Source organism: Trachinotus anak, unplaced genomic scaffold (assembly GCF_046630095.1).
Source record: "Trachinotus anak isolate AG129_WGS33_773 ecotype Australia unplaced genomic scaffold, CSIRO_AGI_Tana_v1 ptg000010l, whole genome shotgun sequence".
Classification (NCBI taxonomy): domain Eukaryota; kingdom Metazoa; phylum Chordata; class Actinopteri; order Carangiformes; family Carangidae; genus Trachinotus; species Trachinotus anak.
The window spans coordinates 7,308,127-7,335,007 of NW_027273861.1; the positions used below are offsets into that span (position 1 = coordinate 7,308,127).

A 26,881-nucleotide genomic window follows, 5' to 3' on the forward strand; every position below is an offset into this window, starting at 1 on the left:
CCACTATGGCTTATAGTTTGATTTGCTAGTCATAAAAATAACCAAGTCATGCAATGAAAAGACTAATCATTCCTGCAAAGTGAAAAACCTGCACAACTCATTTGTCTGAGTTAGATGGATGTAGACAGTGCACTGCAAAAGCTTCAGCAACCACTCAGGCGTATGATTCAGTCAAATTTATTAATTTCAGTGTCATGGTTTCAAAAAATTGCACTTTATCATTTTGCTCCAGTACATTAAAAGTTTACTTAATACTACATCATTTAATATTAAAGTTACGTTCCATGAGAGCTGCAGAACTAACTCCTTCAAAATAAAATACATCAGTTATACATTTAAAGTTGAATACAAGAGGAATCTTACCATTTCCACAGTGAAAATGACCATTATTTAATTTAAAAACATGGGACAGGAATCTGTCTGTGCCTGTGTGCTTGCTCATTAGGAGTCTTTAGTATGAGAGATTTTCTTCCATAGCAAAGTCTTGAGATTGTTCAGAATCAGTGAGTGCTCTATTTCCATCTGTTCTGCTGAACCTTTCAGTGCAATGCAGGCGTACAGCTGCTTCTCAAGCTCCTCTCTCACATCAGATGGCGCTCCCCTCAAAATATAGTCCTTCAGTGCCTCGCAGGCTTTGGCCAAGTTCGGCCTGGTCACCTCAGGTGTGCAGCGGTGCTTGGTGAGGTCACAGGAAGTGAGGCAGTCAGCACCGTAGAGACAGTCCTCGTCCACATCGCAGCGCTGCTGCCGGATACCCTCTTGGAAGATCACCTCAGGAACAATGTACCGAGCGTCCATCACCTTCAGGTCATGGCGGTCGTTGTAGCCAAAACTGGTGGCACTTACATCGCACATGAGGAAACTGCCAAAAGTGCCATGGAAAACGTCCTCAACCAGCTCCAGTAGTCCGATAGAGATCTTGGCCTTGTGGGGCCAGGAGGGGGTGAACCACTGGTCCATGCTGCGGCGCAGACCTGCAGGAATCCACACCTCGATAATCCAGGGTAGACTGATACCATACAGGGGAGAGTATGGGACCTTCTCCATCACGTACAGGTCCCCACAGAAGCCCAGTAACTTGGGCGTGTGCTCTCTGTCCTGTAGGACTAAGGCTAACAGGAACTCATTGAGCTGCAGCAGAGCCCACGCAGAGCGAGCCTCGGGCAGCGAGATGTGACCATCCTTATTGGCATCTGCAATAGACAATACTTGGGTTGCCAGGTCTGCAAGGTTGGCCTGATCCCCGACTTTTGCCTGTAAAGAAATTAAACAGTCAGAAGATAAACCAAGGCTTTCACTTTAGTCTGTAGTGTTTAGTGAAGACTTCCTGACCTTCAGGTGGTTATGGATCATCTCCCTGAACTTTTCCACTGAGGTGCCCTTGGTGGGCTTGTTGAAGGCCACAGCCTCCTTCCTGGGCTCCATCTCATTTCCCAAATCATAATGAGGAGCCTCCTCCATCTGGCATTTAATGACTCCCTCCAGGTCTCCCCAGCTCCCAGAATAAACCTGAAAGAAGCAGCGGGCCAGAGGTGCAGCTGGATTACTAACAAACAGACTAGAGAGGATGGTTTGATTTACAAAAAACAAAACAAAAAAAAAAAACACTGACCTGGCTGTTGGGCTTGGCAGTGAAGCACTTCCCCAGGTAAAGCGTATCTTTCTCACACAGGCTGCTGCAGGCCGAGCCATCAATGACTCCTTTTCTGTATTTGTCACACTGAAAAATTCATTGAGAAAAATGATCCAACAGCAGAGTATGACCACATGTACTGCTCAGACTATACATTGATTGATGGATACATCTGGGAAATGAGACACTCACTATTGAATTTTTGCAGTCGTGCCCACGACATAGCTCTGTGTAGGATGAGTACTCCACATACACTATCCAGCTCCCCACGAACACTGCCAGCCAGGAGAAGAAGAGGTACTTCATATGTAGGTAGGAGAATCTGGCCTGTTGAAAACATTTCAGACATTTGAAACACGGCTGGAACAGATATCAGCTTTGAAATTATGCCACAGGTTTGCTGTAATATGCTCAAATACTTTCACTTCAGAGGAGTTTGGATTTTAAACCATTCACCTATTTGAGATATCAAATCTCTTGGTTGTGGATCTTTCAGACCATTAAAATGGATTTTGAATGGACTTTTTTAACGAGGGAATAATGAGAGGATGGGAGTCATGTTTGTAGCCTGAGGACCTGTTCATCAGTCCTGCCTGTCCTGTGAGGAGCACACAGCAAAGCAGTGACCTATGCATTAATCTGAATACTGTTAGTAACAATGTTAAGTCTGAGGATAAATGCACAATACACAATACACAGCTTCTGGGTATATCTAAAGAGAGACACTATAGGATTTTGCACTGTAGGGCCCAGTGTTTTATTATCTTGATCCATATTAGGAAATAAAAGTGAGGATACATCAGCTTCCGCTGCTTTGATTCAGCTCATTTCTAAAAAATCTTTTTTTGTCTCTTGCAAGTGTCAGGTCCTCCGCTTCTGCCTAGCTGCCAGCCTCTCTCTCTCTCTCTCTCTCTCTCTCTCTCTCTCTCTCTCTCTCTCTCTCTCTCTCTCTCTCTCTCTCTCTCTCTGTGTGCACTTAATTACAGGAGTGGAGTCAGGTGCGTGGGAGTCAGGCCACCAGCTGCCAGCCATCATCATCATCTTCCTGCTCTGCTTCAAATACCTGGTTCTGAGCTCAGCACTGTCAGATTGTAGACTGTTCATGTTGTCCTCTCTAATATATTTGTTCCATTGTCATTGCCCAGGTTGTAGTTCCTCTTCTCCTCTGTCCTCCTCTTCACTCCCTTCTGTCGCTTCCACATTCTGAGTTGACTGGAACCCCAGCTGCATCCCTGGACTGCACCTCCCCACCAAGCCCTGGTCCAACTCCAGCGCCGACCTCACCCAGTCTGGCTCCAACCCCGGCTAAGAGCTAAGACCTGTCCTCCACTCCGCTGTGGCCTAGTCATTCCACTCATCCAAAAAAGCTATCAAATAAAACTATTTCCTTTATTGATCCTGCCTCAAGCTTCTGTGGTCTGCTCTTGGGTCCACTACCAGACTTACCAAGAACCAAATGGATGTGCAGCCTCTATTTGCTTTAATAGTGTTTTTTTTTGTTTTTTTCGTGAAAATAAATTATTGTGTGTTTGATTTCATCAAATGTTATCCTCAAAAACTCAATCTAATGTGAAGGCTGTGTTTACACGCATTCCTTTAAAAACTAGCAGTATCAATTAATGAATCAATACTACTTTTGTTAATTTGCGGTGCCTGTGGCTCAGGAGGTAGAGTGGGTTGTCCACTAGTCACAGCGGTGGAGGTTTGGTTCCCCCAGCTTCTCTCATCCACATGTGGAAGTGGGCTCTTTGGATACAGCAGAACAACCTGTAAACACAACACTGACATTTTTTGTTCCCTTTAAAAAGTTGTCAAAGATAACAGGTGCCTCTTTACGCATCCAGCAGGTACGAAGTAACATTAGCTTTCATTCGCAATGATGTTCCCAGTCACCTGATGGCTTTCACTCTTTCGTCTTTCAGTATTCACTCCTGTTTTTGCTCTGTTTCTGCTCTCTGCTAAGTTCCCGAGGGAAAACTCTCACTCTTAAGAACTTAAATGCTCTGATATGTTCATCAGATAGTTGCTCATTTTGCCTGCTTATTCGTGATGGGCAGGTCAGGACACTGTCCGATCTGTCAGCTGTCTGCTGTGTGTGGGAGGTAAGTTGTTAAAAACTGTCAGACTGAATCTAAACAGTGAAGTTTAGGGCTGTAAAACCAAAAAAAAAAAAATGAGCTAAAAGACATTAAAATGCTCCACAGAACTGAAAGAACCTGTTCAGTGGTAATTCTATGATATTAGTGCAGCTTTAAAGACCACGCTGAAAAAGAGAAGTATTAGAGCATATTACATCAGGAAATGCGGGGAGCTGTGGATATCGACAGGGTTTGCAGATGTCACAGTGAAAACGTACCATCATGAACCATTTAATGAGTTTTATGGAAGTGATAGTAAACCTGGACAGAAAAACACTTGGCTTCTTTTCTTCTTCTTTCTGTGGCCAACATCTTTGGACCATTATTAATGAATTGGGACATGTTTTGTGCTCAGTATGTGCTGTGCCAACCGTGCAAAAAACATTTCTAAGAGGTTATAATATGCTAAAAGTCAATATAGCAATCTTTTAATTTATGTTTCATTTAGCCCATTAGTGAGGGAACAGGCCTGTGAGTGGAATACAAATTAGCCCCCAAACTGAGTTGTATCACAGACTTCATCATTAATGCAATTGCTTCTAAATAGGTGCTGTGTAATTAACAGTAAATGCTGTTTGTGGTCTGGAACAGCAACAGTGGAACATTTAGAGCGACTCCAGACTCATTACCTTGTCTTTTGATTTTCTTTCTAATTCCCCAGCTGATATATACAGTCTGCTTAGATCCATAATGGCATTCCTCCCATTGGAGAACACTAGTGAAAAATAACAAGATTTTTTTTTTTTTTTTTGCAGTCCTACTTTCCCATCTATTAATGATTCTTGCTCTCAGTGCCTGACATTGATGGACTCCCTCCGCTTCCACCCTCTGCCCCTTTCACTTTCAATTTTCTTTATTGGCTTAAGTGTCTTTATCTCTCTCCCTCTTCTATTTCCTTTCTGCAACACTTTGTGCTTCATCTTCCTGTGGGACCTTTTTGACACAACTTTTAACAGAAAATAGCTTGATGGATACTTTTCTCTGTACACTGAACACAAGAAAAAAAAAGGATTGTGAGCTTTGTATTTGTCTCCAGATGGATTTCAGATTTTTTTTTGACACCACTGACAGTACAGAAATGAAGCTTTCAGACAGCCTCTTTACGTCACTCTCTAATCTAATTTTAATCTCATGTTAGTCTGTGCTGTGGTAATGCCACAATCGGAAGTTGTTCTTTTCTAAATCATTTTTCATTAGTGTAGCTTTTGCTGTACTTGTTTAAGCCAACAGGAAACAGCAGAGTTATATTACTCTTTAATTTGTCGGCTGAATCAAATTATGTACAGTAAATTATTTATAGAAAATATGTTTAAAGGTCCCATAATGTATAAAGTGAGATTTCCAAGTCTTTTGGATTATAGAACAAGTCTAGGGTCTATATTAATACTGTGAAAGTATCAAAGCGCTGTGGAGAAATGCACACAGCCTGTATTCAGAAACTGTGCCTTAAAACGAGCTGTCAGGATGTCTGCAAATTTGTGATGTCACAACAGAGCAGTCATCACCCTCAGTCATGCTCCAAGCCCAACCCAACCAGACCCAGCGTCCAGTCTTGCAGGATTTGGTTTCTCTGAATGTTTACCTGAAATCTGCTGTATTTGTCACTTAGACACACAGTCAGCCAATCAGAGGAGAGGCTCAGAGTCTCTCTTCTGATTGGCTCACTGATCTGTTGTTGCTATAGCTACAGAGAGAAGCCTGAGAGATGAGATGTAAAACTACATCCATCTTCTTATGAATATCAAACCTTTAAATGAAAACACGTAAAATATGGGACCTTTCGCACTTTAACTTATATATAGAATGAGTGTGAATAAATAGTCATAATCACACATGTCACTGTGGCTTGACAGAAATATCTTAGGGAGAATATGAACTCCGTGTTTCTAACATATGTTCTGCCGCTCATTTTTATGATCCGCCTACACCTAATTACAAAGGCTAAAAATATAAAATGTGTTTATAGTTATCTCAAAACTCTTTCTCTGACTGTTAATTGTACTGTTAATCAATAGATGTTTACATTACGGCATGTACCTACCAAGCAAATTCAAAATTCAAATACATATATACACACATATTTAATAATTAATACATTAATATTCTATAAACTGCTTTGGCAACAACATGTTTATGTTCATGCCAATGAAGCTATTTGAATTTGATGTAATTGTGCTGTTGATCAATAGATGTTTACATTCTAGCATTTACCTTCCAATCATCTAACAAACACCCCACACATACACAAAATAATCCACTTATCTATAACAAGCTATCTGAATAAGATTTCTGCTGCTTTATCTATCGATTGGTTTACTTACAAACCTGACCGAACAGACCCACAGCAAATTTAACAGAGGTGACCACACGAGTAAGCACTCCATGCACCTCCCATCGATTTTTCCGTAGGTGAAATGCATCAACAGCAAAAGCATTATGGAAATAACACTCTACAGGGGAAACAAATGTATGGTTGGCCTTTCTCTGATCGATAGCTTGTGGCTTTCATTTCAACTCTGGCTGATGCATTTCTATCTCTGGGATTACATATTGACCCTTTGTGAGGGGAGAGAGTTACACAAACATGGCTAATGAGGTGATATTGATTGTGGCTGCTGTGACAGCTATTAATTAGAGACTGACTGGGAACTGTGGCCATATGCTGAGGTGGGTGGAAAGAAACGTCTTGATCTAGTTGAACTCCTTCCTCTGCACCCACGCACGCACCTGCCCACCCACCCACCGACCCACAGCCCCCCGTTATCCAAACCATATTAAACCTGAAAGTTCTTTGAAGTGACACACCGGTACGTGCTGTACAGTTACAGAGTGCTACTTGATGTTGAGCTACAGAGGCAGAAAGGAGATTAAAGCTGATCAAGAACAGCACATTGCTGTTCTGACACTTGGTTTTTGCAGCCGGCACACCATTCATCCATTATGTATGATTATAAAGCTATCCCTCAGAGGCTGCCGGTTAATGGGCTGCTGTGCAGAGCTGAGAAAGACATGAAAACATGGAGAGAGCTGGAGGAGTGAAAAACAAGATATATACACACATATATATATATATATATAGAGAGAGAGAGAGAGTGAGAGTTTTCTTGATATCTTTGACAAACATGAGCCGTGTCATCTGAGAGAGTTACGCTCCAACAGCAGTCCAGCGTGCCTCGATGCAACACTGCCTGCACAAACACTACAAAGATCTGACTCATCAGAGTCCAGACAGCACGCAGCCCCCCACCACACACACACACACACACACACACACACACACACACACACACACACACCACCCCTCCACACACACACACATACAAAGCATGCATTTCCATGCTGACTCAACACTGCGACATTCACACATGTGAACAGTACTTTATCAACAGTTGGTCTGTCTGTCATGATGCTGTAAATCTTAATAATCAGACATAACAGGCACAGGGTCCACACAAAAACAATACACACAATAAATGCAGCCACATGATATTGCTGCGAGGACTGCAGCTTCCTGTTGGGGGAAACCCGCTCCCATATTCAAACTATTTACAGCTGTAAGGCACAAAAAAATGTTTAAAAATCAGTAGGGAGAGAGATTTTAAATGTAGGTCATGGGTTATAAGTCATATTTGTAAAGCAATTTGGAATCAAACTGGAAGTTGACCAAATTATAATTTTTATTACTGTACAGTCGCGCAGCTGCAGCTTCAGTGCTCTCTCTCTCTCTCTCTCTCTCTCTCTTTCTTTCTTGTATCGCTTTCTCTGTGGGGTTGAACGCATGCCAGCGATTTTGGTGCATTAATATGCAGAATCAGGTATTATGGGGCCAACAAAATGTCAGCAATTGCCAGTTTGTGTAACATATTTATGACCAGAAATGAAAGTTATGGAAGCTGCGTGCTCGCCTGTGGAGAATGTATGTTTGACATCATCATATCTTCTGAATTAGCCTGTGATGAAATGCTCCATGTTGGAGACAAAAATCCTTCATTTCCACCCTTGCTGATAGATTTGTGTTCATAAAATGTTACGATTTAACAATTTCTATTCAATGCAGGTTATTTTCAATGTAAAAATAAAGATGATTAGAATATAAAATGTAGTTTATGACATTAATACAGTACATCTGTGAAAAAATAACCTACAACGAGACCAAAAATAATGAATACTGTTAGCATGGCGTGATAACTGATGCAATTAAAGCTCTTAATGTGATGAAAATCGGTCTCCATAGTTGTCATTGTTCATCTTCAGGTTGACTGATGGACACTAAAGTTTTCAATTGGCACTTCATGCTTTTAGCTACTTTACCTTTAAACTGCACGTTAAAAGCATCTCTGACATTAAAACATAAAAAAGCAAAATGATCCATTTATCATTTGTTGAGTGAAATAAGCATGCGCAGGAAAACGGCTCGATCAAACATGTTTGTCTTTGATTGTAATATCTGTACGTGATTATAAAATATTAATACAATACAGCAGAATCTGCATATGAGCAACACCAAAATTCTCTGGCTTACAGGACTCGTCCGTTCCTGTAATTCAGTGGAAGCTGCGTCTCTCCAAGGATCACTGAATGACACTTCTTAAGTTGTCACTGGAAGGCTGAGGTGGCCTAGAAAGCTGAACGATGCTGGTGGCTGTCTCTGGAGACTGGCTGTCTCTCCCTCTATTCCCTTCACTTGACAGTTTTTGTCTCTAACATGCAGGGGCAAGGGCAGGAAGTGTGCGGCGCCAGCTGAGGCGACACTATGTTGGACCAAAATTAGTGAAGCAAATGGCTGCAGACTCAAATATGCAACCAATCTTGAAAGAAAATATTGAGATATGACAGTCTGATGATGTAGGAGGTGTTTTTTTTTTTCAGGGAATGTGTTCAAGTTGACTTTCTATTAATCTAAGTCTGTGGATCCTAAATTTGGGTCCCTGAGACCTCCACGTGTCCTTGAGGGGCTTCCCCAGCAGAGTTTAATTTTACTTATGAAGAATGCCACTGAGGACTTCACCTAATTTCACTCACAGCAAACTGTTACATAATGTTCTTCAACAGCTTCCCATTTGAGGATGATCAGGGCAGCCTCACATCAAATACAGGTCTGTGATTTCATATTAATGTGCAAGAAATAAAAGGTCATTTCACTGAATGACGTTAAAGCAGCCCAACAATTTAAAGCATTTCTCACTCTGTGCTTATATACAAGTAGAAAGTAAACAGTATCCGACTAATGTAGTATAATTAAGGTCGATGATAAAGTTTTCCAGCGTCAGACACAGCCGCACTTAAATGTATGACTGTACCAGCTGGATGCATCATGGACGTGGTTGCTACAGCAACGGGAATCAGGAGGATGGTTGATTCCTGTCGAGCATCAAGTGAAACCGAGTGAAAGCAGCATCTACAAATTACCACCAGTCCATCCGCAATACATGAAGGTCAAACGATGAAACGGCGAAGCTGTGACAGTTTTCAGTCGCTTCGTCGCTTCATGTTCACTCTTGAGACACCAAGTGTAGACAGGCAGACTATAGGCTGCACAGACATACACCGGATTCCCAATTGGACTTTTTTTTTTTTTTTTTTTACCTAAGTGAAGAGGGATTTCCCAGAGGCTTACCTGGATGTACAGAGGCTTTCTGAAGAACCCCCATGGAAACAGACCTCTTGCCATGGCAAATGCAGAACATCTCACAACAGCTGCTGGAGGAATAAATTCGTCGTGCACTCGGTATCAGACTACGCCTCCTGGGCTAACCCTGGAAAAGGTCCAGATATGAAACATCAGTGATTCTGTCGGCAGCAGCGTGGATGTGCACTAATGAGCAGCGAGGCGGCAGACGGAGCTGCGCCGCCGACTGCAGCGAAGTCAGACTCATGTTGGCCATGAGCACTTCTGGGTGCGTTTTGACCAGTGACAGAAGGAGGATGGGCAACACTTTCTGCTTCCTCCCCCCCCCCCCCCCCCCCCTCTTTCTTTATGATTTATAATAGCCTACATCAATAAAAACCTGCCATTAAACCTGTACCCACAATCTGTCATGTTTTCAGCTAATCGGATAAAAGTGAAATTTAGCTGTAATTGTGTCTGACAAGGATATGCATATGTGCCTTTTTTATTGTCTGAAAACTTTAAAGGTGCTCTCATCAATGACCGTGTGTTGTGTGAAAGCAGTTTCTTGTAGTGATGAATATGAAGAGAATTATCTCCTGGCCCTGCACATCCCTGCAGCTCTTCCTTGATGGCGTCTTTCAGCTTTTTGTTTTGGTTTTTACGGCCCACAGCTTTTCTGTTTTGGTCCCTGTCACCGCCAGTGTGCGAGACGGTGACAGTCTCATTTTCAGCTGCAGCAGGAAGCTGTTTTCAGCAAAAAAGCTCTGATTAACCTACTGTATACTACAGTACCTGTTCAGTATAAAACAGCAAGCTACCAATTACTTCACACTGGACGAAGTTGAACAACAACCTAGCTACCCAAGGGAAAAATCTAGTTTGATTTACTAAAGCTGCTTGCAAAAGTAGTTCAAAGTGCTTTGTATAAAACAGATTAAATTGACAATGTAGGCCAAACAAACAAACACAATATAATATAAAAAATGTCATATGTCAGCAAAAAATGCCACTCAGTTGAGTTTATTGCAAAAAGTGCCTACTTGTTCACAATAAAATAAAATACCCCCCTATTCATGGGAAAGCACAAGGAATGTCATCTTGGGTTTTATATACAGTAACTGCTGAAGTATGGCCATGGTGATTCTTCCTCACGCTGAGATTCAGATGATGATGTTGTAGCCGTGTGAACACTGAGCAGCGCCCGCCCTCAATTCTAGTAGAGAAGCAATGGTAAAATAAAAATAAAAGGAAATCATTCCTTTCCTTTTATGGTCCAAAATCGTGTGTAGTCTCATTAGTTAACTACGCAAAAATGGCAAAACAGTAGTTTAACTGCTTGAATCACTATGCACATGTTGACCTACCAGCAAGCTACTGCAAAGTATAATTAGTTCAATTACATGTGATTCACTACTCCCCAACACTGGTGAATATATTATAGATATATAGATAATTTTCTCAGGACTTGCAGGGGGTTGAATGTGAATATATAATAATAATAATAATAATAATAATATTAATAAGGAATTACGCTCATCATAACAAGTCTGTCAGTAACAGCCATAAGGTATGTTAGGTTGGGGTAAAGAATGGTGCTGCCTGTCAGGGGGCTGACACAGCCTCATACCCACTGCAGGGCCTCATGACAGGTCAAAACATCATTCACTGGGCTTCCATGAGAAGGCTCACCCAACCTTTAGCACGTTTCTTTGTGTATTGATGACATGGAGTTACCAATGTGAAATGGGTGAATGCAGATTATTGGCTCTTATTACGCTGTCTAAAGTCAAGTTTTTCTTTCATCTAGTGAGAAGACTTGTAAGATAAAGACAGAAAGGTGATTAAGTAAGATGTAAACTTGTAGGGGATCCTCTGTGAGGCAAAGATGGAAAGAAAATTGTGCATTCTGATAATGTTGGTTGAACCTTACCGAGCTTACTGAAGCTAAAGGGACCTTCATATTCTTCCCTTGCTACATTTTAAAACAAATGACTTACACAATCAACCTCTGCTGGCTTCAGGGGCGCTTGGAAAGCCTTGCTAGTTAAAACAACAGCAACAACAAAGAGTCCTTCCAGGCAGACTGTCTCAGCCTCACTGGAGACTGGGAGAGTTTTCTCACTGGACGATGAGCCAGATCTTTAGGGACAAGTCTCACAGCTCAGAGGGAAGCTTGTGTCAGCAGGGGAGGAGGGTGGAAAATAAGAAGCTGTCAACTTCAATACCAGTGTATGAGCATGAAATCCTTGTCTTGATTTTTTATTTTATAGGGTTTAGTCTACATCCATGTTAAATGCACGTCTGTCACTGGACACTTTTTAACAGTAAGGAAGTGGAGGCAGCAGCAGTAGAGCATCCTCTTCTGTATGAGCTCAGATGACATGCAATACATTAAGAAAAGCATAAATACTGTTATATTATAATTGTTACGTAATATAATAATGTATATTATATTATATAGATAATACATACTATGGTGTCATAACATAACTACTCTGTTATTATTATTATTATTTATATAATCACATTAATGTTTTTGTTGTAAGATATATCACTATTGACAGAATATCATGTAAATTATTATTATTATCAATATAATTATTCTTTATTTCTTTCTGTCTTTCTTTAACTGCTCTTGTTTTTGTTGTCATTTATATGTCTCTCCATTATATGTACCCTTTGTGTCACACTTGTTTTTGTTATGTGAAGTCACAACAAAGCATTAATATCAAACAGTTACTTTGTTTATAATTATGGACTAAAGCCGCCTGAAATTCGTGCCCTGTTATATTTGAAAGGTCTTCTGTACTCTATCACTCTGTGTGATGTGAGACGTCTTGCCGGCATCTCATAGAGGGATAGAAGACTGTAAGACTGCATCTCAAGGGAGCGCACCAACAAAAGGTAATGGGCACTCAGTTATACAGCTCATTAGAATGGGCAACACATGCATTATCGTCCATCAAAACAGACAACAGTCTAACTTTCTGTCATTGCATTTCATGAAAAATTTGTGTCAAGTGTGAAAACACAACAGAGCCATTTGTCTCTATAGTTAGATATGATACATTTAATTGCCCAAGAATAAAGAATGGATGAAGCACAACACAGCTGCGATAGCTGCATTGCTAAATTCTTTATAGGGAGAACACAGAGTTTGGAGGTGAGTTTTGGGAGCCTAGAGGGGTAACTGGATCCAGATAAGGCATTTCCTGCAATTATGTAATACTGATCACCTTGAGGCACTTTGAGTGGGCAGATAAAAAAAAAAAATCCATATTAGAACAAACAAACAACAACCTTGCGGATGCAGAGATGAACATAGTGGCACCACTGGAGTTCACAGTGAATATGGCAGAGAAATACTGAGATAGATAGATTGAGAAATAGTGAGATAGATGAGCTTTTCCAGTCAGATATAGTCCTCTTTGGTTGTTGAGACAAAAATAGATCATTATGTACAATGTCTAATATAATAAAGGCCATCTCCACAAACATAACCTTGCAGATTAATTAACACTAGAAAGCACTGATTTTGAATTTCCATGCCTAAATTAAATTTACTGTTCATTACATACAATAAACCTTGCTCAGTCTTGCAGCCCACACCTGCTCATTACCTTGTTGTTCCATTAACATCCATCAAAACCTAATAAGTGGCCTGCATGGGCAATGAGGGGAAGGGAGTGTCTGACATACAGCACAACAGAAATCATTTTCCATGCCAGCGTTCACTGATGTTGGCACAGTTTGTACCTGTGATGAAGTAAGGACAATCACCAGGAAGATATTTGATGTTTAAGAATGAAATCTGTTTTTCAGGTGGGTACTAAAAAAAAAAAAAAAAAGATTAACTCAAGAGAAAATTGTTTTACTAAACCTGCTTTTTTGGGAGAGAGCAAATGTAAGACATAGCTGTTGTTAGCCTCCCCCCTCATGGTGACAGTCCTGTATTACAGCCCCACAGCTGTATCCAACTTTCTAAAGTCACTCGGGATGCATGTGGGAGTGAGTCTACGCTGAAATATGACAGGAGCTAGAGGGCTGTAGGAGACATCACACCAAGAATGTGTTTTTTTCTGGTTTGGCAAATCTCTATTTAGTTGGATCCAGACTGCAGCACAAGAGTACAGTAAGAGGTTACCACATAATTAAATGATTAATCTGGTGACATTTTATATTTTCCTTAATGTCAACAAATCCCATTATAAACTAACAATGGACTGATACTGTGTATCCTAAGTGTTATTTATCTTATTCCTCCACTGTGCTCAAAAACGACTAAAACACTGACTCACACTGTGGCACTAGTTGATGGGCTCTGTTATTACCATGAACACACATACTGTGGACTATTTTGACTCATTCTCACACACATTATCCTCCTGGTGTAACTACTACTCACAAATGTGTGATCCAAATGTGAAAACAGCCTCTGACAAATGCTTCATTTCCTCTTGTTTGAGTAGTGCTTGCTGCCTACAGTGCCCAGCAGTTATAGGAAGTTATTTACCCTTTTTCAATAAAGGTAAATGATTGTGTTTATGTAGCTCTTTGGTCCAAAGTGCTTCACAGTGTTCAACTCATTTACACCCATTCACCCATTCACACACAGATGGCAGTGAGCTACTGTTCAAAGAGCTGGTGCTGCAATTTTTGGGTTCATTGTCGTGCCCCAGGCTCCTTCTTAACTATTTTTTCTGCTCATAACAGGCACATTGTGTGAGAGAGCTGCATTAAATTTAGCTGAGACTGTGAAATCCTGCTCTTACTTTCTGTGAATTGCATGCCATTTGCAATGACATAATGGTTACCACCAGCAAAGTTATTAAACCTACTTAGCACCACTGGTCTCTTACCTCAGTAATATGGGCTTTTATTATCATGCTGGACATTCTTCTTTGTTTATAAAACTGACCTAGGGATTAATAAAGTATTTATCTGTCCATCTATTTCTCTAGGATGATGTAGATGTTTGTAGAAGTTTGGAGCACTCAAAAAATTTCAAACACAATATTATGCAAAGACAGATTTATTTATGGAACAGGATTTCAGGAAATATGTTTCTCTCACTTAAAATTACACAACAGGTGTGCTTCGCTTCGAGACTGCTCTTCGTAAATGTGACCACTGATGTTTTCTCAATGATGCTATGGAATGAGATGCTGAAACATTATGTACAGTGACCCCCGCTGTGTGCAACTTCTGCACTGATTGACCTGTGGAGAACAGATGTAGGTAGTTTAGTTAAGATTAGCAAAACAACAATAATTAATTAAGTTATCTACTCCTGACCCGTTTTTTTCTTGTATAGTTCTATAACATTCAACAACAACAATGAGAAAATTTAGTTAAAGCCTCATGTGCCTTTTTGGGGATTTCAGGAACACAATCAGTTCATTGTAGAGAAGTGTATCGAATGTATTCACTCCTGTTTTAACACATGCAGCCTTCATGGGTCGTGCCGCACCCTGAAGGAAGACATGTTTCTTCCTGAAATAGATCTCAGTTTTTTTTCTTTTGTGTTTGAAAATAACATTGATTCCTTGTTTAAATAAGTAACATTAAAACTTGTATTTACAAAATAGCCTATAATATTATATATATATAATATCTTATCATTTGTCGCTGAGCCACAGCTGGTTCACCTGGTGTGTGTGAGGGAAGTGAAAGCAAAGAGAGCACAAACACCTGAATGCCAATAACTCTATAGATTTAGTCTGAAATATCAGATTGCTGAATAAAGGTAATATTTTTTTGCTACATCCAATTTATTCAAATCTCAAATCTAAAATCTTCACTCAGTAAAGATACTGTTGTTGGCACACATGACTAATTCGGATTCTCCGCATGATGCTGGCTGTACATTATATCATCTGCTGTTTCATAAGGTTTGATTTCAAATTTTCAAAAATAAAAGTGATTTTGTCAGTGTTTCTGCATGTGGCCGGCCTGAGGGAAGGAGGAGGAGAGTCACACTGCAGGAAACAAGAAGAGAAAGCCACAGAAAGCCCAGGAGGTGAGTGACCTTCATGCAGGGACATGTGGCAAAGTAATAATAGCACGGAAAGTGGAAAACAAAGAGCACGGCCTTCAACATGACTCACTCTCTCAGCTTGTGTGACTGTGATTTTTCAAAGATTAGCTTGCGATTATGTCGAACCACTGCAATCAGTAGCTACTGATTGGCTCTGCTTGTGTACGTCTGTGCATTAGACAGAGGAGGAGTTGAACGAAGAAGAAGAAGAAGAAGAAGAAGAAGCAGCACTAGACGGGCACCAGCAGCAGAGGGACATGACAAAAGCCTCTGTTTTCATCACTCATGGTGCAACACAGTCAAGTGAGCAGCAGACAGAAGACATAATAGCTATCTATTGGGCTCTTTTTTGCAGCAAATCTTGGCACCATAATTGCAGTACACAGCTACAGCTACAGCTCCTCTCCTCCCACTGCAGTGCACAGGCCAGAAAAAAAAAGAAAGAAAAACCTCACTGTGCCTCAGGAATATGTCTCTTTGCAATGGGCCCTCATGAGAATCCAGCCTTACTAATGACTGCCAGTAAAGGAGAGAGGCAGTACATGAAATGGGCACAATCTGTTAACAAAATGCTCACCTCACTGCCAAATTTAAAAGTGGCACCTGCTATGACTCTGAACTGATTTACAGGTCTAGAGTTAACATTAACATCAAGTTATTAACGTTTTCTGGTTGGTTTACATCAACAATGTTTGGGAGTAAAACTGAAATCGCTGATACTTAACTTGAAAATATGACATAATTATTACAATCTTAACTGGCAAGTCATATGTATGATATTCATACAAATGAACTGAATTACTTGAGGACGCCTCCACTACAACCTGGAACCTGCCTGAATCATGCACCACGTGGTTATGTCCCTGTTTGGTCGATGGGACGAGATAAAATGACACAATATGAATGAGCTTAGGCTGATGTGACATTATCTGTCTGGAGGCTCTGGATCACAGCCAGGCTATGCTCAGCTGTCATAAAGGCTGAAGACTGTCTATAGATCAGAGTGCTCTCTGTTTATGTGTCTGTCCTGACTGTTGTCCAATGTGCTGATCCTAGGACAGACAGAAATGGAGGGGAAAAGCCTCATCATCTGCCTTTTGTGACATCATTCCCACATAGCAAAATGAGACTTCTGGCCCAGTGTACACCCCAGTTCCTAGGCCCGAGTCTGGCCCATATACTTCCACATCTGGGTAGATACCAGCTGTTATCCTCCATTGTTGGCTTGCAGCTGAAAGGTTTTCTGTGTGTGCACCAGAAATGGTCCAGATGTGGAAGTAGCATGTGATTATCATGCTGTATATGGGCCAGGCTCAGGCCATGTAACTGGGGCGTATACTGGACCAGAAGACACACAAGCATGTCACCCAAGAATAGGCCAGACGTGTCTCGCTATCTGGGTTACTGTGTGCTGTATCTGCACCTCACCACTCTGCACAAATATATATATCATTTTTGGGTTTGCCGAGACTGGTTTGCTCTCTGATCTCCATTAGCAAGCACTAGAAATCACTGTAATTGGTGAAATTGTTATGAGAGGGGCCAGGTGAGAAAATTAATCACCACACCCAAAACAAATGAAATAAACAAAATAATCAGGGATGCTTGGGCACGTGCCACGACTTACTGCCAAGCCTGAAACATAAAGTTGCGTTATTGTCCGAACAAGATGTGATTTTGTGAAATTACTGAGGTGAGAATCGAGCAAGTGAAGTCGAGTCCCTGCTGTGAATCAAGCAAGACATCGCTCAGATCAAGCAAGTCAATGATGATCTACTCAGATTCCACATTTTAGTCAGTTAAAAGACAGTTGTCATGCAGCTGCTCACACCTTAAAAATCTCACTGATGACATTTTGAGACAATGTAGAGTTATATTATTACCTCCACCAATGAGGTTATGTTCTCATCTGTGTTTGTTTAATTGTCAGCACCAAACTAAGTGGAGGGATGGGCACAGGCCAGGGAGGAACCCACTAGACTTAGCCCCACCCTGTGATGAGCTGGTTTGCGGGCGTCACACTAGAAATCATGTTTCAAAAACAAAATGTAACTTATCTAGAAAAATATGAATGTTTAATAACAAAAAAAGGTCAAGTACTTTTGAGTCATCTGTCTCAAGTCCAAGTCATGAATACCAAGCCAAAGTCACGTCAAATCTGTCATTTAATGTTATTTAATGCACTTTAGAAAAAGAATAACAATATATGATTATTATTATATAGATATTCTGAATAAATGATCTGAATGTATCTTTTTGTCTCAGCAGGAATGAGCGTGCCTGGCATGTGGAACAAGCATGACTACTGTGAAGATTGTCCGCACGCAGCTGAATAGTACCTCATTTATTTTCTAAGTAGTTCGCTGACATGCACACTGACCGACGACTTCCACCGATGATATGCTCTGTGACAAGATTACATAGACGCTGCTTTGTAGTGGCCATTGCTGATGCCACGGCGTGTTTGTGCCTGTCTCACTTAAAAGAGGTTTTCTCTGTTTCTACCGAGTGTTTTATCTTTTTATTTTTATATCAAAGACCCGTCCTGTGCTGGCCCAAAAATATTTCTATTTTGGATGCTCCGAGTACAGTATCATGCTCCTGCAAATATAATATCATGAATAGCACGCTGTTGTCACTGCTGAGGTTTGAAATTAGTCAGCTCATGTTCCTCCCTCAGGTGTGAATGAGGACAGTCGTTTCATTTGTTTTGGATCCTACAAAGGGACAAGCTGCCTGACTTCTGTTCTTCCTTTATCACCACTGAGTAAGTGTAAACATTATCAGTTTTGCCTGAAGGCTTTGTGAAGCCGGTCTTATGACTTGGCCTATTGTAATGGTGTGTACTAAGAGTTGACTGTTTTCAGATGACTTCCAGACATGTGCTGGGGTTATGGCCTATAAAAAGCTAAATATCACCAGCAGTACAGTTCATTTGCAAACAACCCATCGTTTCATGTGCTGCAGCAGCAGAGAGAGAGGTCTGTGCTCTTCAGGGGACTCAAAAGTGGGACATTAGTGGATGTTGAAATCATTTTCAGAGGCCTTATCTTGCGTCTTATGATCCCTGGCTGTTGTGTTGTAAGTCATTCAGTGTCCAGGAGTTGCAGGTTGTGCTGTTTAGATTTTTAACGCCCGATATGAGTAAATATCACAGTGAGCTGAGCGAGAGGGAGCAGCAGTTACTGAAGATCCGTCGAGACAGCGACACTAAAGCTGCTCAACTTGTCAAGATGGAGAAGATGCTGCAGCAGACCAAGAACCTGATGGAAAAGAAGACAGAGTCTGGTTCAGAGAGCATGGGCTACCAGGAGAACATGGGTCTGTATCACAAACAAAACTGTCTAACTTCATCATTTAAATGCTCCTACACCTTGGTATCTGTTTGTCACTGTGTTTTCTGGTCGCCCCATTGCAGTGGAGGACCTGGAGGAAAAAGTGCGCTCCAGCAGACGGTACAGGAGAAACTCGCTCCATCACACGCAGATGCTGGAGAGCCAGATGAAAACAGTGAAAGGTGAGTTGGTGGGCACACTGGACCATCTCCAGGAGCTGAGGAACGTCTTGCGCCGCTCACAGCAGAAAGCAGAGGAGCGCAAAGCAGCGATGGAGAAGCTGGCAGCAGGGCTCCGGTGAACCAGCTGCTCTGCAGGTTTTCTGACCTTTTCGAGCTCTAATGCACCAAGAGAAAGTCTTGTCTGACGTCCTGCATCCTGCCTGCCAAGCTGTGCAGAGATCACATCTAACAAGACCGCACCCATACACTGGTTAAATGGTAGGAGAAAGAGACTTGAGCTGCTGCGTTGGTCCTCACCCTGGTCCTCTGCAGTGAGGCCATCATTCAACATCACTAAAGACTGCATTTAAAAGACTGTGCATGGTTTTTCAGAAGCTGCTTCTAACAAATGATTAAAAATAGCATTGTCTTTTTCCTTCCTTTTGTTCCCCAGTTGTCTCATTGTCTTATCACTCTCATATATTGAGGGCTTCATGTTGACATGCTTTGAATTTGTCCCTTTTTTTAACCACTGACAAAGTTATCGTGTCTCCTGGAAACAGTCTGAAGTTGAGTTGATTGTAAATCACTGCTCCCTGCATCTCTGGGACAGACACAGAACAGAAACTACATGACATTTAAACACACTGCATCCCATAGTTCTGTGATGTTCATTTTTTTAAAGTCTGAACTGTGGAGGTTTTTTCTTTTTTCAGAGGCAATGATGATTATTGTTCAGCTCAAAAAAAAAAAAAGGAAAAAAGAAAGAAAAAAGAAGAAAAAAATCCTCTCCATCTCTAAAAAATGTTTCCTCTTGTTTTATGTATATCCATCAACTTTATTTGGACATTTTCCATCTGCAGCCCCGGAGATCACCTCACTGTTACTGCTTCATGAACCCAATTTTAACCCTGCCCATAAATAACATGTAAGTTGCCTTGTACAATGTGAGTTTGGAAGTTATACATAAACAGAAGCAATGTGAGATCAACAGCACAGGGATCATTTTTGCTTTAATATCTTTGTACATATCTTTTCTACCTGGCAAAAAAAACAGTTGCGCCAATTTGTCTTTTGAAATGAACTGTTTGATAATTCATTGTCAGAAGCCTAATAAATCATCCTGAGATGTGAACATTTAATGGTGTATTACAGACAGATCTGAAGAGTTTCATGCGTGGAGAAACACGGTTGCATTTCTTTTTCCTGGACAACAGGAAAGTGTGTTCGCAGAAGCTCCCGGTGTTTCGACTCCCTCTGGGATCAATAGTCTGTTGTCTGCTTCCTGCGGTGAGTCATCTGAAGGCTGTATTTGTGCCTTCCCTGTGGCTGATATGTGATCGCATCTAATTTAGCACAGTTTGTTTCACACAGTGTCACATGCTGGGAGGCTGTGAGGGGATTTCATTCACTGACCCTGACCAAGACCAAAACTGTAATTACGACCCCGTTACAAGGCAAAGTCATATTTATGAATAAACAGCTGCATCTTATCACATGTGTCTGGTTTTAATCGATGCATGTAAGTCTTATATATCATACTATAGTTATGACGATCAACACTGACATATATGTGTTTGGTGTAGGTTTGTTGCCGTGTGGAAGACGCTCACGTGTTTTTAACTGACTGAAAAAGTGAACTGACGCTGAACTTGTGATCATTTGGGGAAGAAACAAGATAACAGGGAACCACAGGAAACACGCAGCCTTCATCATCACATCGTGTTCCCGACAGATTCATGGACATCCCTGTTGTTCCTATCATCTGAAAAAGGAGAAGTTAATTATTTAGTTTAATTTTTTCAAATAGAGCCGAGGTGGTTTTTAAACCTGATGCAGAGGATCACAGCAGATGACTATTCAGGAAGCACTGGAGACTTCTCTTTTGTCTATAAACGTTTTTCAATTATTATTTAATGGCTTTGGTTAGATATAATAATTATACAGTATACTTACTAATGATAAACTTTATTTATAGTATCGTGTATGTTACCTGTCTCTGTCACAGTTCATTCTCTGCCTTTTTCATGTTACTAATTGTTCTGACAGGTTGTGTGTGTCTCTAAGCTGCGACCAGTTCAATCAAACAGTGGCTTTTCCGCATTGTTTCATTTGATCAGTTTTTAGAGGCCTGGAGAGATTCAACTGTACAGTGTCTCACAAACAATTAAACAAAATACGTTTTACTTATAGCTTTTCATGGTAACATATGACACACAACATTAATCATTAATCGCACATTAAAAGCAGTTCTGAAAATGGTGAGTTTTGAGTAATGATTTGTACATGGCCATATTGGGGCACTTTTTATTTTTCATTTAACAATCAAACATTTAGGATTGAGCTGAAGGCAGGGGCTCAGTTTCCTTTTTTGTTTTTTATGGGGGAGAGATCACCATTCTCTGATTCGCCATCTGTCTCTTGACTCCCTTTGCTTTTGATTCCTCCTGTTGCTAACAAGGTATCCATTTTGATACCCCAGTTTTTGCCACAATCAGACTGAGATGCCCAGCAAGTGTAGGACCTGGTCCAGCTGCAAAGTGGTCCAGCTGGCACCAAAGCACAACTTCCTGGGTAAAGGTAAAGGTTAAAAAAATAAAAAATTTTTAAGATCATTTGATTTTGGAAATTATTTCTTGTCCCACTTGCAATACCTTGGTGGCCCACCAGTGGGCCCACAGGTTGGGAACCGCTGGATTAGAGCATCTATGACAGAGGCTCATTGTTTGCTGAGAGATCTGTTAGTTTATGAGTCACATTTAGTACAATCTCAAACAAGAATCTTGAACTAGATCCTACATTCATGAAGGTTTGAATTAAGTTTTAAAGAGGTTTTGATTCAACTGAAAGTCATTTTGGAGGGTAACAAACTGGCAGCTGAGTGTATTCTCTGGAAAGATAGCATGCCGCAGAGGTCTGTGGCCTGACTGAGACTTTTACATGTGTGATCACGTGATTAATTCACCTTGAGTAGCATCAGAACAACCTGTCTCTGCAAGATGCCTGTCTGAGAGGAGGTGAAAACAAGAATATATCCGTGAGAACTCTGTGAGCTCTTCATACATCAGTTTCTTTTCTTTGCCCCACTTTTGCATTTCCAGAGTCACAGTGAAAACTGTATGTATACGCGTCACATATTTCAGAAAAACATGCAGGTTACTTGAATCACAGTAATTCAAGATCATCAAGGAACGACAAACTGAGTCAAAGGGACCAGAATGATACCCTGCGGTTTCATTTACTAGATCTACTGTACATTCAGTAGTTTGCTTCACAGCTCTGTGAAGGAGCAGCTTCCTGAGAACAGTTTGCATTTGGCTTTGCATGATTTCTCAGCTGCAGTTTCACCTCTACACTTTTTATATTTACACTGAAATAAGTTTGTGAGGTGGGTTAATATTCATTTAAATATGCTACATTTGCACAGCTTAAATAATGGCTTCTATCTCACTTCACTGGCAATGCATTTCCACCTAAAGGAGGAGGGAGAGGCAACAGGTTAGTCTGCCTGCCGACATTATTCTTTGTTCAAGCCTAATGGGGCTGTGGAAGGCGTTGTTGTTTAGTTTTGAGGCACCGCCTACATATCAGCCACAAGCATTACATAACATCCCACATCACACATATCATTCTATTGTGTGTTTATGTGTGTGTTGTGTAATTAACTACCCATGTAAGATTGTGCAAGCACTGGTGGCACAACCTCAGGAGACTGAATAAATGGTTTGTGTGAGTTAGTGCTAAGTTTACTGTAAATGACAGATGTCCTCGTTGTGACGGTTTTGCAATTTTCACTAATCATCACTAAAACCAACAAGCCCTGAAACAGGCATCATAACAATGGATGTGATGATCTCAGCCTTGTTGTCACTGGATTTTTCCAATAGTTAAAGAGCTTTCCTCGCAGAGTCGTTCACATAATCAGCAGCTGCAAGTCTTTCCAGAAACAGTGTCCCTGCTGCTCTGATCATTCTCATGTAGAAAGTAGTTCTACTGAAAACTGTTCAGATTAAGATCTATCCAGAGTCACAGGGATGTTGGTTTTGGAGAGAGATGTTGGCGTTGAAATTTTAATTGTCCTTTTCTGATGCTGTGACCACCACAAACCTTCATATTGTGGGGGTGGAGGCAGAAAATCTCAAAACCTGGATAAGACAAAACCAAAGCTTAAGTGAAAATAATGTAATTTAGGCCAACCGATCCTTTAAAGGAGTCTGCTTGTAATTAATCATTGAATTTACTTTAAGTAGGGGGAGTCTCAAGAGACAGATTTTAAAAAGAAAATTAAAATTAGTGCATGAGAGGCCGAGGCATTAAGTAAAACAGACACTGACTGCATCAGGCAGTGTCGTATTATCTGACACATGAAGTTCAGCACACAGTGGATGCATGCAGCGGGGCCACCAGGGGTTTGGGCCCCATGAAAAGATATCACACTGGGGCTGATCAGATGCCACTCAGAATTTTCTGTGAAGACGTTAAGTAACATATGTTAGAGGAGCAAAAGTAGCCTGTTTCACCGTGGACTAAGCAAACAGGTTAATTTACACCACTCACAGACTACACCCACCTGTCTTTGTGAAAACTGGGTGACATACTGTTGCCCCCAGTTTTCTCCTTCCTGTCTTCCTTTTCTTGCCTTTCATTTTTGGAAGCTTGATCTCTCTTTATGAGGCTCAGACATGATGTTCTGTAAGTTACCAGCCCTTACAATCCTAACCCCTACCCCCCCACAGGGCAACCCTGCATGTATGATAGTTAGTAGTGAAGTAGCTGGGATGTGCCTTTCCCAGCAGTGAATGTGATAAAACCACACCAGCTGACACCAGAAACCAGACCTTGTCACACACTGATTCCAGCCCAGTGCAGGAATTACTTACAAACTGGTTGATTGTGACACTCACATTTTGCCAACGCCCTTTTGTAGCAGGGTGCAAAGTAAGAGTGTGAAAGTCACAGTGGTGAATGGATATGTTGAATATCAGACTTTCATTCACAAGACATGAGTTCATATCCATTGTGCCCTAACCTCAACCAAGTGTTTTAGTTACCTAACCAAACCATAGTCGTAGTTTACACTGTGTGTACCCATAATCCAGGGTTTTGCAGGGTTTTCCAGTACTGACATTCTTATCTGGCTTTCTGTTCAAAATTTCAAATCTACAGGACCAAACAGAGATGACATCACCATGGCAAAACCAAGAGTCATTTTCTCAAATTATGAAAGCTCCTCCAGAGCCATGAAAACACAAAGAGTAGACAGGTTGCACCGTTCACAGCGCAGTGCTCCACATGGCAATGCTTTATGTGTGAAATCAGTGGAATACCCCTTTAATGCATTGAACATTCATACTCTGTGGTTAATATGGTGTTTCTGGCTTTGGACATAAATTGCTGAAATAATTCTTCAGATGTGTTCGTTCAGGCAGTCAGTCATTTACAACAGTTCATACTTCAACATGGAACAAAACAAGGAGCAAAAATTCACTCACTAAGAACCAACACCTGCAATATACTGAGCAGATCCAGCACATTTATCTACACCTAAGAGAGCCCCACTCCTGACCTGTGCTTCACCTGCCCTCTTCAGGTGAACTCATACTGAAAGCCAACCTCTGCCCTTACAGCATTATACAGTATTCAAGTCAAGTTATTGTTCCCTTTCTTTGTATCCTAGATAAATCCTTATACATTAAAAATAAACTTCACTAAATGAAGTGCAGGGTAATATATGGGGCTCTATGTGGGATTGCAGATAGTCCAAGAATATTACTGGCAATATTCATCTAAATATTTGATAAAAAGCAGGTTCCTGTTTCTCTTTCAAAGAAGACTGAACTTTACTTTCAGTAGCACTTTTGCTGTGAAATGAATGTGTTGGAGAAAACCTATTTAAAAAAAAAAAAATAGTTTAATATTTTGGGAAAAAAACACTTATTTTCTTTCTCAGAGTTATCTGTATATTATGAAGCTCTAGCGTAAGTTCAATCAGGAAGACCTATCCCCTTGCATGCATATGCTGTATATAATCCTAATTAAGGCGCACCACCATTATTCCCTCATTCTTCCGGCCCCTGGCTGTCATCGTCCTATCAGCTGTTCAGACAGCTGTTCACAACTAACCAATAGCAGGGCGACACAATTTCTTGTTAGCCTATCATCTGCTGGCGCCCCCTTTTTAAAGATGTTCCCTCTCAGTTTTAGTTTCCTGCTCCGCTGACGTGTGCCCCTCCTCCTCCTACCCAATCTCCACCTGGTTCCAGAGTTCATCGGCCATAATCCGTCTCAGAGGGATCTTCAGTCTTCTCAGCGTCAGAGGGTTCTTCAGCATCTCTACGTCAGAGGTCTTTCAGCCATCCCATCGTCGGGGGATCTTCAACCTTATCAGTTTCAGAGCATTCTCAGCCATCTTCAGCATCAGAGGTTCTTCGGCCGTCATCTCCCCCATGAGACCAAGTGCCAAAATCTATTACTGCAGCACTATTCATCACGTCTTGTCTAATTAAAATATTTACTTTCACTTCATTCACTTGCCTCTCCTGATTGAAATATATACAGGACAGAGTCGGCTTAGCTTGACATGAAGACTGGAAGTGGGGGAAAGCTAGTCTGTCCAAACGTTTAAAGAAAATGCATACCAGGACATCTGAATCTAAATCACTGATGCTTTGAAATCTTTTGTTTAATCTGTACTCACATATTTGTCAAGATGTCCAGATTAGCTGTTTCCCCCTGCTTCCTGTCTTCATGCCACACTAATTGTAACCTTATATTAAACAGAGAGACATGTTGATTTGTAAGCTGTGGTGCTGCTGGGAGGCAGCGTCTAATGTTTGGACAGGACCAGGTTAGCTGTTTCGCATCGTTTCCCGTCTAAGATAACGCCTAGTTCGCCTAACTAGAAAAGTGTGGGTTGTTTCCAAAAATGTTGGACTTCCTCTAATACAGAAGATTCAAGCCTATCCAATGCTTGATTAAACTGACTGATAAATTATCAATAACAGCTGCAAAAAAAAAAAAACCTCCTAGGTGAGCAAGTGTTGTGGCAGGAAATTAAAACTGAGACACATCTGCAGACAATTTCTGCTCAAGGATTCATGTATCCCTTGTTCAGGCAGGGGGAAACCTTGTTATCAGACTTGTGATATTGCCATATGCTTCTCAGCACTGTTACAGAAAAACACTGCTGAGGGCTACTATAGCAGCCAACATCCTTCACTGTTATGTAATATGAACTGCAGGAAAACTTCAGTCCTATTCAAGTTAGAACAAGTGGCTGGCAGACTTTGTGAACAGCCACCGTGTGAGGAGTGTGTGTGTGTGCGTGTGTGTGTGTGTGCGTGCGTGCACTTGTGTATGTGTTTAGTCTTGTAGCAGCACGGTGGTATGTTCTAGACAGGAACCGTGAGAGTTGTGTATACACTACACAACACAGCAGAATGTGCTGATGCAGCTCTATCAGTAGGAGTGATGGACCCAGCCCTAACCTGAAGTGATGGCTGGAGCTCAGAGGAGAGATTTGTGCTTTTGCTTTCTGTCAAGTCGTCACATGAGAGTCAGAGTGGTCGCAGACTCTGGCTGCTCCAAACACATGCTAAAAAGCAACAATGCAATTACCAAATCAACCGTGCAACCACGTAAGATGAGTGTTTTTCATAGCTCACACAGTCTTAATGACTCCCGAGAGACGGCCAGCAACAGATCCACTGTGGCAAACAGATGAGTCAGCAGATCATATTAGATCCACTAAACTAATGTGATAATTAAAAAAGCTCTGACACAGGCTGATACATGCTGCTTCTGGGCATTTAGTTTCTGACATAAAACATCTACATCCTGAAATCAGGTTCAGTTGCATCAATATTAAAGTTCTTATGTCTGTGTCCTACACTTAAAATCCTGTGTATAATTCATAGAAAAGGCTGTAGCAAAATTAGCACGTTTTTTCAACTACAGTAGGCTACTG

At 41.1% G+C, this 26,881-nt stretch overlaps 2 protein-coding genes across 5 annotated transcripts; one reads left to right on the forward strand and one right to left on the reverse strand.

Moving 5' to 3' along the window:
• Positions 1–161: 161 nt before the first annotated feature.
• Positions 162–10,156, reverse strand: dipk1ab (divergent protein kinase domain 1Ab). 4 transcript variants are annotated; one of them, XM_071487269.1, is made up of 6 exons: positions 2,610–2,716; positions 2,432–2,557; positions 1,826–2,231; positions 1,613–1,720; positions 1,333–1,509; positions 168–1,254 (listed from the first exon to the last, which is right to left on the reverse strand). In XM_071487269.1, the coding sequence occupies exons 3-6, from the start codon at positions 1,937–1,939 to the stop codon at positions 442–444; spliced, it is 1,212 nt and encodes a 403-aa protein (XP_071343370.1). In that variant the 5' UTR covers positions 1,940–2,231; positions 2,432–2,557; positions 2,610–2,716; the 3' UTR covers positions 168–441. The 4 variants fall into 4 exon arrangements, with proteins under 4 accessions (XP_071343368.1, XP_071343370.1, XP_071343371.1 ...); XM_071487267.1 differs by lacking the exons at positions 2,432–2,557; positions 2,610–2,716 and adding an exon at positions 9,389–10,156 and having other exon boundaries at positions 162–1,254; positions 1,826–1,960; XM_071487270.1 differs by lacking the exon at positions 2,432–2,557 and having other exon boundaries at positions 1,826–1,960; positions 2,697–3,205.
• Positions 10,157–18,247: 8,091 nt separating this feature from the next.
• Positions 18,248–20,408, forward strand: LOC139626784 (coiled-coil domain-containing protein 18). Its single transcript, XM_071487277.1, has 2 exons — positions 18,248–18,740; positions 18,838–20,408. Exons 1-2 carry the CDS (start codon positions 18,560–18,562, stop codon positions 19,053–19,055), a joined length of 399 nt encoding a protein of 132 aa, XP_071343378.1. The 5' UTR covers positions 18,248–18,559; the 3' UTR covers positions 19,056–20,408.
• The last annotated feature ends 6,473 nt before the right edge of the window (positions 20,409–26,881 follow it).